Genomic DNA, 14,552 nt, shown 5'->3' on the forward strand with positions numbered 1-14,552 from the left:
CATTTAATACTTTGCACTTAATTAGTCAGTAAGAAATCACAATCTAGATCTCTTCATCACACGCCAGAATGCTGCGTTTCTACAAAATGTTGGCATAAATCGCGTTAAACGATTTGTCTTCCTTAGGATGGAAACTAAGTCCGATGGTGGGAGCTGTATATGGACCAGAGCTTTATGCAGGTACATTTCACAAGATTGACTGATCTATTTAGTGTAATAAGGGGCAAAACCAAATCAGAATGAGCACTTCTCTAATTTAAAATTTTAAATCTTTTTTTTTTTTTTTTTTTTTTTAATAATAATGTGGAGTGTATAATGACTCACTGGTGGCATCATGTGGTGATTTGATTTTTTACGTCATATTAAAATTCTCATGAAGGATGTTATTACTGACCGTTTTAGGAAACATAACAGGTTAACTACTTAATGTTTAAAAATAAATTTTAAATAAAAACTGAGATTATCAGCAGATTAATTTATTTTCGCTAAGGTAGTTGCAAATCAGTTTTGTAACCAACCAATTCATGGGCAAGAATTGGTTTCTTATTTGAATGGGTAAAGCTTATTAACTGCATGTCTATTTTCTAAGATTCTACTGTGTCATTTCAACACCACATGCTTGTAATTGGATACAAATATCCCTGTAAGTGCAAATAAACCACGTGCTGTTTTTTCCCAGAATGTTGACCTAAAAAGAACAGATTTTTCCAACAAGGTATAAACTGCATCACTGGGAAAGGTGTTGGATAATATTATTTCAAGATTAAAGGGCCACAAAACTCAATGCATAGTACACTATGGGAGGTGTTTTCTGACTTTGTTTTGCCCTCATTCAGTCTTAACTGTGTTGTTTGTATCTATGCTTTTCTGTTTTACTCTGCATGCCTGTGGGGGTGACTGTTAAGGCAAAGGTTTATTTTTTATTTTAAATCTTTTTTCACACTTTTATTATTTTTTTTTCCTTTATGTTTTTTTTTTTTTTCCCCTTCTAAATTTCAAACAATCGCCCCAAAGCTGCACCCGGGCTTCAAGCTGACGTCTCTCTGGCCACTGAGGCTGGTGTCCCCCTGCCCGGACCACGGGGGGTTAACACGTACATTCCGTTGATCAGTAAGTAGGGAGTGGAATGTACCCTCATCCCATTTCCCAGAATCCCTCTGGCCGCTGTCCTGTCTTCCTGCTCGTTCTTGCACATGCAGTGTGTGTTACTTGCACTGGGAATTTTTTTGGCGGGGGGGAGGGGAGCGGTGGCAACATTTACCTGGTAGATAAACTGAGGTCTTTCTTTGTAACATTTCAAAAATATTTAAAGTGTCTTGCTAGTGAATGTTAAAAAAAAAAAAAAACTTTTGTTAACTGCAGTAGATTCTCTTTGGAAGAACTCGTTAGTTAGATCTATAGTCTTTTTCATTGCCATTCATAATTTTAGCAAAAATACCTATCTTTTTCTTGGGCCATAATATTGCTTTATGTTCAGTTCTCATTTGCATGACTTATGACTGGCCACTACATAAGCACAGAGCTGACTGCATATACAAGATAAAAAGTGGGTTGGAGGGGATGTGTTTCTAATATGTTGTCAGGCTTTGAGTGGGTTAGTAGACCTTTTAGAGTTCTTCCAAGTGAATTTTCTGTTAATCTGTGTAATTTCTTTTGTGTGATTGCTCCTTTTCTGAAGTCTGTTTTGCTTTTTTGTTTTAAAAAAAAAATCTTGTTTGTGAGTTTTTTTATGTGCAGCATGAATTCTGATATGTTATGCAAGTAGGATTTTTACTTTCCTTTCCTTTCTACAGTGACTTTACAAACTAATTTCAGAGTAAATACCTTAAACTGAAATGTATTTAACCTCTGCATCTTAAATGTGACTCATAGGGAGTACCGTAATCACTGTGCCAGTTCCTGTTATGACAAAATAGGCCTGGTGCTGCAGCAGATCCCTCTCAGTGCTATGATAAAACTGTAACAATGCAATATTGAGCCAAATGCACACAGGAACTAATTCAGGTACAATGCTGACATCTATTGCACATAGCAGAGACACACAAGCAGAATATAATTTATTTTTAAAGCTTTAAAGCTTTAATACAAATGTATTCCCGAACCTTTAGTATTAAAACACCATCTGCTCCCCTAAATATTGCAAATCTTACTTTTATTCCAGTCTGCTGCTGGCTCTGCCTCTGATCTTCCTCCTTGGCTGACATCATCAGAAGTGGTGGTCTGAGACAATCACAATGCTTTCACATAGGAGATTGTCAAGGAGGCAGATCGGGGCAGAGCCAGCACAGGCCAAGCACAGCCCTGACCAATCAGCATGTCCTCATAGAGATGCATTTAATAAATGTGTGTGTATGCAGAGTGTGGAGACACTGAATATCAGTGCATTGCCACAGGAAGTCTTACGAGGAGTGACCAGTGGAAGTATTGATAGGCTGTAATGTAAACACTGCATTTTCTCTGAAAAGACACTGTTTACTGCAAAGAGCCTGAAGGGAGTGATTCTACTCACCAGGACATTGAGAATGAGCTGTAGTTTTTCAGGTGAATATTGTGTCTCTTCAATTTAAATAAAACCTTGACATTTGCCATTTAAAACAAATACCAACATGTAATATAGTATAAAAACGTCCTTGATGGATGGGCAAGACATATGTCTCAGGATTTGTTGACCATTCCTGCTTACAATGGCCACACACGAACAAGCAAATGTTGCACTTTTTGAAGACAGCAGAACTGCATAGATACAGTATCTACATAGATACTATTCTGCCAGTGCTCCCCCTATTTTGGTAAAATCAATTAAACATCTTTATTCCAGCTCTGGATGAGGTTACTCAATGCAGCTCCACTTCCTGTGAAGTCAGAATTGCTGATAACTTGTGTCCAATCTGATACTTCTTAAACACTCGCTACTGAAATGGGAAACGTTTACAGATGTCTACTACACAGCCAGGAGGCGTTACTAAGGGGATTTATAAAAGTGCAGATTTCTCTCGAAATCTTCACTTTTACAAAATAAGACTGCAGTGACATGCATATGACCCATAAAGAGCTTCAACAAACGAAAGTGCTTTAGGCGACTGTACATTTTTCACAATATTTGTAAATCCCTATTAATAGAAACCTCATTCTCAGTGTTTGCCAACATTTTTCACAACGCGCACACCACAAGCATCCTCCCCATAAAAATTCTCATTAAACACAGACACGTCCCTAATTGCACATGCAGACACACAACTCCCATCGCACTAAGTGAGGTTGAGGATCAATAACAATTTTTTTTTTTAAAGGAGGGGGTGGGGGGAGGAGAAACGTAGAAAGTGGCAGAAGTATAAATTAGACAGACCCAAAAAAGTGATGATGAAAAATGTGAGATACAGTTTGAGTGGCAAACTGGACTTTTGCCTGCAGTTTACACGTTTTGAACTGGCCTGGTAAAATGTCAGCTAGCAGTAGGTAAATTCAGATTACATGGCAAACTGAAAAATTATCTTCATTCGTTCCTGTGTGCATTTTTCCCCCTTAATTTTAATTCAATTATAGAACAGGCACTTGTGTAAATAAACCTTTCATGTAAATGGTCACCATGCTATTTAACACCATTTTAACTTAACTATTGCAACAGGAGAATTACAGGGTTTATTCACTAAACACTTATACTGAGTTGAAATCCAAATGACAAAATGTAGGCCAGCATAGCTTGTTTGGAAAATATTTCAACTCCACTAGAGTCACAGCTTGGCTATTTTAAGCCGCCATTTTGCAGTTTGGTTATCAAAAAATGTGGTGTTTAGAGAATAAACACTAATGTGTTTTTCGACAGATAAACATGCTTGTTAATTTTGCCATCAGAATAACTGGGCTGAAAACTATTGTTGAGATAGCTAAAGAAATTTAATCTTACTAACACGTACTTTGACCCAAACAAAACATGTGTTTAAAGTGTAAGTCTGTTTTACGTGCCAGAAGTTGCTTCAAATTTTTACTGTCTTGATACTCTGTATTACAACATTGCTGGTCACCACCAACAGAACAGTGACATAAGTCATTTGCAGCTAAAGCTGGGTCCTGCTGGTGCACTGTTGGGTAGCACCAACTTTCAAAAGTCATTTTTCTAAATTCACGATCTACACTTGAGTATTTTCTTTAGATCTATTCGCAATCCATCTTGATATTGGTATAAACAGCCCACCCTACATACTGCCTCAGAATGTGCATGAATTCTGCCTGTAGTCACTCTCAAATTGATGCAGGTGATGGACTCAGGATATTTTAAAATGAGACGTGCATGGGAATGAAATAGTTGCTGCACGTTTTAACCCACATACCACTGAATTCTGCTCTTGTCAATTAAGTGCCCATTTAAATGTAAAGCAAATTCTACGTGAGGGGTCCACTGTATATGTAAGAATATCCCTGTTTAATAACAGAAAGGACAGGCCAATGAATGAATTATTTATACAATCTCTGTACCTTCTGATTAAGAATATATTTGCAGTCACAGCCTGCTAATAGACTTGAAATCATGGTATTGCCCATCATTGTTACATGAATCATATTGGACGCAGTATAGCACTCATCCATTATTTGCAGCAGCATGATACTCCCACGTGCCCACGCATGGCATGAAGGGGACTAGTCTTCTTTACATCTGCTTTTGGGAGATTTTATTTTATGGTTTTGTGTTTTCACATCCTATTCTAACTTTCACTCTCCTCACTGTTCCATTTTTCTTCCCTCTTTTTTTCTCTCTTCCTGATTCTGTTCCCACAGTTCCTGGCTTCCCCTACCCCACTGCAGCAGCAGCCGCCACTACAGCAGCTGCCTTCAGGGGGGCACATTTGAGGGGCCGTGGGAGGACGGTGTATGGTGCAGTACGGGCAGTGCAACCTACTGCAATCCCCACATATCCTGGGTAAGTGGAAAGAAGCAGGTGGTAACTAAAGGGAGTAAAATAGGGTCTCAGTGTCAGGAGGAGATGTAGAATGTTTACAGTAGACTGGTTGACTTAGTACATACTTTAGGAATGTGTGTGTGTACTTATGTATGTATATACACACACACACACATATGTACACATTACTAAAGTATGTACTATATATAAATATATATATCAAAATCTAAAGTAACACAAATAATAGAGAGGCTGGGATAGGATTTTATTTATTTATTTTTGCTATGTGCATTTTGAATATATTTGTGCCTCGGTGCCACAAATATTATATAAATAATTATATTATATAAAAAAAATAAAAATCTATAATGTTTAAGTATGACAGAGAGCAATGCTGTGATTAAATGCCATCATTTTAAATTAGATGTTATCACTAGAGTCTACAAGTCTACTACAAGCTACTAAAATAATTTCTGTTAGAGAGAAAAATAATATATATATATATATATATACACACACACACACACACACACATAATTAAAAAAAAAACTTAATGTTACTTAGCTCTGTAGTGAGCTTAGTAATTAATTTTAGAGGTGGTGGGAAATTTAAAATATTAAAGTTACTGTTAATTTACTGCAGGAACCCATATCAGTGAAAGGGTTGTCAGGATTGGGACCCACACAGTAAAATACTCTAGATGATATTATGCTCTGAGCCTTTTTGGGATGAATGAATCCAAGGTTATATGAGGCAGAGAGAGGGAGGGATAAATCATAGATGGGGGATCTGATAGGGGCTAGGTTGTGGGAGCGGGGAGGAGGCTTTTTTGGAGCTTGTTAATAACTGCACATTTGTGTTTGTGTGTGACCAGTCATAGCTGACACGCATGAAACTTGGCCTCATACATAATAACTGGGTGAGCAAACTCGGGTGATTGTATGAATAACCAGAACTAAAGATGTAGGCATGAACTGAAAAATGCATTCATCCCCAACTGCACAATTGGACATACAATTAAGAGGAATTAATTTACATCTTCACTCCCTGGCACCAGCAAAGTATCTCTGTGCAAATGTGAATCATACACTTTTTTATACCAAGTTTGTTTTATCTCGTTCTAAATATAAATATTGTGTGGTTGAAATGTTTTTGTTAAATAAACTGCTTATACAAGAAAATAGAAGTCATCTGAGCACTTAATTCGCTTTAGTGAATAACCCAGAATATCTTTGTTTTTCACTCATGAGTTCCTTGTATGATGTAGTAATGTCTGCAGTGTATCCACTTCGAAATGTGAAGGCATCATGATGTAACCAATTGGGTCATCACACATTCTCAACAGCATCACTGGAACCGAATTGAAGGTCTGCATGATTCTGTCTTATGATTGCCTGACCATGATTTGGTTGGGCAATTGGCTTTCAAGGATCACTCCAGGCACCATAACAACTTCATCTTAATGAAGTTATGGTGCCAGGAAGTCCCCGGGCACACTCAAGGGGTTAAACCGTTCTCTTACTGCTTAACCACAAAGTTGCCAACAGTACTCAACTCTCCCCAAGTGGCATCCAGCACATGAAATTTCAGTTTCTGGAAGCGTGGGGTGGCACCGCTGATTGGTTGAGAGAGTCAGCTAACCACTCTCAGCCAATCAGTGACTCCGGATTCACAAAACTGGCTTGAAAAGAAACGTACCTTATTCAAGCCATTTTTGTAAATGGGGAGTCACTGATTGGCTGAGAGCGCCAGAAGCCGGATGCCACCTGGAGGGAGTTAAGATTGGCGCTGGAGACGACTTTGGGGTTAAACCGTTCAAGAACTGTTAAACCCCCTTGAGGGTTAAGAGTATGCCCGTGGGTCTCCTGGCACCATAACATCTTCATTGAGATTAAGTTGTTATGGTGCCTAAACTGTTCCTTTAAGGTTTTTTTTGTTTTTGTTTTGTTCTGTTTATAATATATATATATATATTTTTTTGAATTTTTTTTTTTTAATAAGCTGTCCCTCCCCTGCTTACATTAGCTTAATTTGTGTCTCATATGCAGATTACCTAACCGTGTTCACTAGTGATGGATATGATGTTTACTTTGTGTACTTCAGAAATTCCTAATCTTTTCTATTTTATCAGAAATATACTTTATTAGCATGCATAATCTGCCATGCATATATAATTATATACAATTAGGATATATAGTAGATTACATATCAGGGTTTGTTATTTTGACATAAAGTGTGGCATTCCCTTCTTGTGTACATGTTCACCATCTTAAATGTCACAGCTTGCATAGAATTATGTGTTTGTACATTTATTATTGGAACAATGTCTTTTGTGTGGCCAAATTTACAATTATATATGTAATTTATTGAATGCCCCTTTAACCCCTTAAGGACCAAACTCCTGGAATAAAAGGGAATCATGACATGTCACACGTCATGTGTCCTTAACCCCTTAAGGACCGACCAAACTTCTGGAATAAAAGGGGTTAAAGGATCACTAAAGTGTCAGGAAAACAAACTAGTTTTCCTTATACTATAGCATCCTTAGGTGCCCCCCCCCCCCCCTCAGGGCCCCCCTCTCTTGGCGCTGAAGGGGTTAAATCCCCTTCAGCAGCTTACCTTTATCCAGCGCCAAGCGAGCCCGCCAACATCAGCTCCCGAGTGGAGCGGAATGTGCATGCTCGGCAAGAGCCGCACGCACATTCAAACAGTCCATAGGAAATACTTTCTCAATGCTTTCCTATGGACGTTCTGCACGCTGGAACGCAGATTTTGCATCCAGCGTCGCAGAAGCGCCTCTAGTGGCTGTCAGGAAGACGGCTACTAGAGGCTGGATTTACCCTGCAATGTAAACATAGCAGTTTCTCTGAAACTGCTAGGTTTACATCTCAAGAGTTAAACCCTGGGGGACCTGACACCCAGACCACTTCATTGAACTGAAGTGGTCTGAGTGACTATAGTGTCCCTTTAACTATGCCTTCCCTACCATTACCATTATATTTAAAGAGGTGAGAAGTGACTTATTTTATGATATATATTATAATCTCTGTTTCCAATTTTGTTTTGGGACAAACTTCTGGAAAATAAGTTAATGGAGAAGATGGATATGTTTTCTATAATAACACTGAATTTCTTTGAGCAGTTGCAAACAGATTCCTTCCAGGTGTATTTTTAAATTAAATTACAGTAATAAAAGAAAATTGGCAGGTGCTTTTAGTGCCTTTTTGATTTTAGAATTAAGTTATAAAGAGATTCTGTTTATTTGGATTGTAGAACAAAAACAATCTCTGCTGGGTCCACAGTATATCTCCCTTTTGCACTTTGATGCCTTGCTGGTGGTATGGATTGTAAAATGCAAAAAAAAGTGTCGCCTTTCTTTATATACATATATACAGTTATAATGTGTAAACCTTCAATCAGTCGTTCAATGTTTTTTGAAATAACCAAACGATAACATGTTACTGCCTTGACTTTCTATTTTTGTCTGTTTTATACAATTCCTCATTAATTTTATTTCTTTCAAACAAAAAATGTAATTCCCCCCCACCCCCCCCCCCTTTTTTTTTCTATTTGGATCACTTTTTATTAACCAGAAGATGGTCCCTTTTATTTATTATTTCCTAGAAGATATTCTAGGTATATAGAGGGACGAAATACCAAATTCAAAGGTGCAACGGCTGGGGAAAAGGGGTTATTCATACATCTCTCTTGCCTGCTTATGATTTATATAGCATGATGCATGCAGCTGCTGTTAATAACCGGAATGTGTTTTGTTTTTTTGTTTTATTATCATTTTATTTCCCCCCCCCCTTTCCTGGTGTGATTCTATAGTGTGCTATATCAGGATGGATTTTATGGCACTGAATTATATGTAAGTATGCAAAGATGAACTGCAAAAAAAAATATATAAATTTAAAAAAAAAATCACAATTATTTCTTAAAATCCAATCAGTTCTAATCCTGCCCTGCTTTCCGCTTCCCGTTTCCTCTTTGCCCGTGCAAGCCAGCCTTAATTCCCATCCATGTCACATCCTTTTTATTCCATTCTTTTTATTATTTCTCTTTTCTGTGTCTTAATAATTTTGTAATTGTATTTTTTATTTTGATTGTATTTTTTATTTTATGACATTTTATTTTTTTGTTTTTATTTTTTGTTTGTAACATGGTGAAGTGTTGTGTCTGGGAATGCAGGCATGCTGTTTTTAAACACTGCTCTGGCTGTTGGAATGGTAGACTTTTGAGATTAAGGTGTTGTTATTGTGATGGCATTGGGTAGTTCTTAGTCTTTGGGGGATGTTAACAAATGCATGCAATGGTGTTGGTCGCCTCCCCGCTGCCGTCAGACTTTCAGGATCCGCCCTGACTGGACTTTTACTCCAAAGCATCACTTTATTTTCCTCTACATGACTGGATTCCCAATTCATCCTGCAGGGCCAGATCAGCAGTATAGGATCAGGAGTCTAGGAATAATTTGTCTATTCTACTCCTTCAAGGAAGTTTTTGGATTTATTATGGTTTTTTTTTTTGGTTTTTTTTTCTAAAGGATTTTATTTTCTCTTTTGTTTAGGTTTATGTTGGTGATTTTACTGTTAATATGCCTTCCTTATCACTTCCTTTTACCTATGTTTACTCCTAATGTGTGCCTCTTGATTTTTTTTTATTTTTTTTTCTGTTTTTCTTTTGTGCCCAATGTTTCCTTTTCTGGCATACCCCCAGTTTCTATATTTTCTTTTATCTTGTTGCCCACGCTCCTTGCCCTTTCTTTCCCATTTTTGTTGCTTTCTTTGCTCTTCTCTGAATTTCCACACTTTCCAGTCTCCTCCTGTGATTCCTCCTGATTCATACGGTTCTCTCTGAGTGGAGGAGACAGAGACTAGACTGTATTTAGACTGTAAAATAGGTGTGCTTGCACCTACGATCCGGTGTATAACAGGCTGGCTTGCCCCCTCACAATGTTTGGCGTCCGAGGGGGGCATTGAGTGAATGGGAAGAGAGGGCAGGGCCTCTCTTTTGTCTAATCCCCTTCTCTCCACAGGCTTCTCGTGATGCTCTATAAATTTATGGCTTTTTTTATTCCTTTGGGTTTTTCAATGCTGTTTTTGTTCTGTTATAGACTAGTCTTACAGGAACCAATTCTAAACCCTAAACTACCTCAGGTAGGCGCCCTCCCATGTGGCCTCTCCCCATCTCCCTCCTGCCGACCAATCAGAGTGCAGATTGCTGTGAACCAAATTAAAATTACTAACCCTTAATGAATGCCTCGTTGGAGAAGGGAACAGAGTCCACATTACCATTTAGAATGCAAAAATTGACTACAAATGCAAGGTTGGATTGATTGGTCCCGAGACTATTACATTCATGTGAATTAGATATATCCTGCTACTCTCTGCTTTGAAAATGTGGCAGTATTAATATTGAGATATCCTATTAAAATATATTGCTCCCGTCACGCCTGCCCCCACTTGAAATCACTTTATTACAATTGTTTACTTCTCAGACATTAGTTTGTACAAACCTAACGTAGTCTGAGTTTTTGCCTTTTAAACAAGGCTGCCTACAGGTTTCCTGGCAATAATGGTAATATGCCATAGGTGTTAATTTCAGTAACCACCATTAAGTAGCCATCAGTGCTTTTTGGTCAAGTAAGCATTTCACACAAATGCATACCAATTTAAAAATGGCAGTCTATAGAATTTGGAGTTGGTATTGTGTGGCTATCAGAAAAAAAGGTACTTTCGGCAAATCATCTCTGTGCTAAAATGAGTATTGCATAGTTCAACACAATCCATGCATTGGACTCCGTACCTTTATTTATTGGGAGGAAACTAAGTTTAAATAATGTTTACATTAGCAAATGCATTTGTTTTGGGTGTCAGGCATTCGCTCTTTCCTAATTTAAGTTCTGATTCATGGAAAGAAGGTAGTTAATTTTCTGACCTATAAGTCTCTGTTCCCATCACAACACATGGGGTGATTGTCTTTCCTCTTATATCACATTTTATCTCTCTTCAACTCTTCCTTTTCATTTTCAGTACTTCTTTGGCACAAAAACTCACTCTATACACTCCCTTGCTACAGAGCAATACTATAGGAATCACACATGTAACCCAATTAAAATATAATTTGGGATTGGTGTAGGGTAGTGCATGAGATACAGTACAACTGCATTAAAATTAATTATCAAACAGACTCGTTTTCCTGACACTGTCATCCTTGGGGGACCCTCACCCACAGGGTCCCCCTCCCGCTGGGCTGAAGGGGTTAAAACCCCTTCAGTTACTTACCTTAATACAGCGCCGGGCTGCCTCGGTGCTGGTGACCTCTCCTCCCCCGCCGACATCGGCTCCCGAGTGGAGCGGAATGCGCATGCGTGGCAAGAGCCACGCGCACATTCGAACAGTCCATAGGAAAGCTCAATGCTTTCCTATAGACGTTCTGCACGTTGGATGCGAATTTCGCATCCAGTGTCGCAGAAGCGCCTCTAGCGGCTGCCAGGAAGACAGACCCTAAAGGTTGGATTAACCCTGTTATGTAAACATAGCAGTTTCTCTGCTACTGCTATGTTTACATGTGAAGGGTTAAAACCTGAGGGACCTGGCACCCAGACCACTTCATTGAGCTGAAGTGGTCTGGGTGATTATAGTATCCCTTTAAGCATAAAGTGATGTTGGATTGCTATAAAAATCCTAAAGACAGCTGTTGAAATAAACTGTGCTGCCTTATAATAGGTATGTCTGATTTTTTTTGTTATTGCAACAGTATGTGAAGAGCTTACAATCTAAAAGGTATATACACTGATCATCCACAACATTAAAACCACTGACCAGTAAAGTGAATAACATTGATTATGTTGTTACAATCACCGTCGACAAAGGGTGAGATATATTAGGCAGCAAGTGAACAGTAAGTTCTTGAATCTCATGTGTTGGAAGCAGGAAAAATGTAATCGCCTGACAACTGGATCATAGCATTTCCAAAACAGCAATTCTTGTGGATTGTTCCTGGTATGCAGTGCTTAGTGCCTACCAAAAGTGGTGCAAGGAAGGACAACTGGTGAACTGGCATCAGGGTCACGGGCGCCCAATGCTCATTGTTGCACATGGAGAGTGATAGCTAGCCTGTTTGGTTAAATTGCAGAGAGGAGCTACTGCAGCTAAAATTGCTGAAAAACTTAAAGCAACACTGTCACAGTCTGTCGACTTTGCAGAATTCACAAAGATTCCCTAAAGGAGACATTGCTGCTGGGTGAGGTTGGTAAAGGTGAGTTTTATCTACCTGAATCTGTCCCTCGCAGGTGCAGCCATCTTATTCAGCAGTTTCTCTTTAGCAGTGCCAGGAGCCGACATCTCTGCTGTACTCTCGCGCATGCACACATTAAGATCTATGGAGGACCATGCAAGCATTAATGTCTCCATAGACTATAGTACCAATTCCCTGCACCAGACACTGGTGATGGCTGGGGGAAGGAGGACATAGGTAGCTCTGCCCTGTATTTAGACGTGTCAGGCAGAGAAAATATACAAAGTAGTCTCTACTTTGTCTTAGTATATCTCTTGACTGTGTTGGAATTTGTTAAATTCCAACACAGACAAAATTAGTATTTCATAAAGATTCTATCTGTGTGAAATACTAATTTTTCTAAGGGGCGACTGTGCTGTTTAATGCTGGCCATGATGGGTGTCGGAACACACACTGCACCGGAGTTTGCTCTATAGCCTCAGATCAGTCAGTGTCCATGATTGTAGAAAATAATGCAGGCACTCCAAATTGTTCCAAACGATAGGCAATTTTTATTGGACCCAAGAACCACACAACGTTTCGACCCCGTAGGACCTTTGTCACCTTAGGCCCTTGACAAAGGCCCTAAGGGGTCGAAACGTTGTGTGGTTCTTGGGTCCAATAAAAATTGCCTATCGTTTGGAACAATTTGGAGTGCCTGCACTATTTTCTACAATTATACTTCATATATGGTCTCTTTGGTACCAAAGTGAAGGGTTGAGTGCAGTTCCACTATCTATATATCAATACCGGTGTCCATAATGACCCCTGTACACCACCGCAAGCACCTTCAATGGAGATGTGAGCATCAGGAACTGAACCATGGAGCAATGGAAGAAGGTTGCCTGGTCTGATAAATCATGTTTTCTTTTAGATCAGGTGTGGGTTGTTACCTGCAGAAGAGATGTCAACAGGATGCACTATGAGAAGAAGGCAAGCTGGCGGGGGCTATGTTATTTTCTGGGCAATGTTCTGCTGGGAAAACTTGGGTCCTGGCATTCATGTGGAAGTTTCTTTGACGCGTACCACCTACCTAGAGATTGTTGCAGACCACGTAAACCCCTTCATGGCAGTGGTGTTCCCTGATTGCAGTGGCCTCTTTCAACAGGATAATGCAAACTGCAAAAATGGTTTAAGAATGGCTTGAAGAACATGACAAAGGGTTCAAGATGTTGCCTTGACCTCCAAATTCCCAAGATCTCAATCCAATTGAGAATCTGTGGGATGTGCTGGAACAACAAATCTGATCAATGGAGGCCCCCTTGCAACTTGCTTAAAGGGTCTGTTGCTAATGTCTTGGTGCCACATACCACAGGACAAGTTCAGAGGTATTAGGCAGGGAGTTTTAATGTTGTGACTGATCAGTGGATGTATAATCGGGGTCATTGCTAAGCTACAGAAACACCTTGGACTTGAGTTTAAAGAAATATTTGGCCCCAACAATAACTGGGTAGGGAAATATCAGAACATTTTCCCACCTTTCTATGCTATGTTCCCTCCTCTCTACAAATGAACAGCGTGCCTCTGATGCACTCTGGGACTTCAATGAGAGCATAGCTGGAAACAAGCACTTTCTGCTCATCCAGGTATTCAATGCGATCTTGACACGTTATGGTCTCCAGTAGCCCTTTATGACAGTCACCTGGGTTTACCAACCCTCAAAAAGACTGTGGAAGCACTATAATGCTGACATCATCCAGCCCACCACCAGCTGTAGAGTCCCAGTGCTAAAGAGCCCTACATCTGGAGATTTACCATTAAAGCTCCCTCCTCCTAGCAATGCCTGTGCAGTATAATTATTTTAAATGTTCATCAGTTTTTGTACAAAATTCCAGAGCAACGTTCCCCAGCTAACCTTGGTTAAAATCATCAGAGAACTCGAACAGTTTCCTGTACAGTGAAAAGCAGATCAGAGTCTGATTGACTGCTTACATCACACACTCTATGCAAGCATGATTTTATTAATAACTCACTGAGGATTTTAAATATTGTGAATTAATTCCAATTTGAACACCTCCACACATATGCATACACAGGTTTAGTCTGCCGAACATATTGGGTTTCAAATAAAGAGGTGCAGTGATTTGCAGTGGTCATGGTGCTTGGAGTCTGTATGTGCAAAAGTTATTATATATACAAATTAACACCACAGCTGCTAGAGTTCTGTGCTGGTAATGTAAATTCTGTGCAAAAACGTTCATTGGATGACACGCTCAGCCAATGAATGCCAACTGCCACGTCTTCCAGCTTCTGAAGCATGACAGTGGACTACCAGGGAGCATCGGAGCTGGGTGGGGATACAGGTAAGGGGGCAAACCGGGCAAGGGTACACCTGGCACCAGAACCATTGCAGTGGGCTGTAGAGGTTATGATGCTTGAA

At 39.4% G+C, this 14,552-nt stretch overlaps 1 protein-coding gene across 12 annotated transcripts in view; it reads left to right on the top strand.

The window, feature by feature from the left end:
* Positions 1-14,552, top strand: part of RBFOX2 (RNA binding fox-1 homolog 2) — a 118,610-nt gene that overhangs the window by 91,350 nt on the left and 12,708 nt on the right. For 4 of the 12 annotated variants that reach the window (XM_063426332.1, XM_063426326.1, XM_063426327.1 and 1 more), the window contains 4 exons: positions 127-180; positions 1,015-1,110; positions 4,774-4,915; positions 10,008-10,050. In XM_063426332.1, coding sequence (XP_063282402.1) covers positions 127-180; positions 1,015-1,110; positions 4,774-4,915; positions 10,008-10,050 — 335 coding nt within the window. Of the gene's footprint in view, positions 1-126; positions 181-1,014; positions 1,111-4,773; positions 4,916-8,725; positions 8,766-10,007; positions 10,051-14,552 lie in introns of all 12 variants that reach the window. The other 8 variants (XM_063426333.1, XM_063426328.1, XM_063426329.1 and 5 more) reach the window with 4 other exon arrangements.

This window comes from Pelobates fuscus, chromosome 7, assembly GCF_036172605.1.
Source record: "Pelobates fuscus isolate aPelFus1 chromosome 7, aPelFus1.pri, whole genome shotgun sequence".
Lineage (NCBI taxonomy): Eukaryota > Metazoa > Chordata > Amphibia > Anura > Pelobatidae > Pelobates > Pelobates fuscus.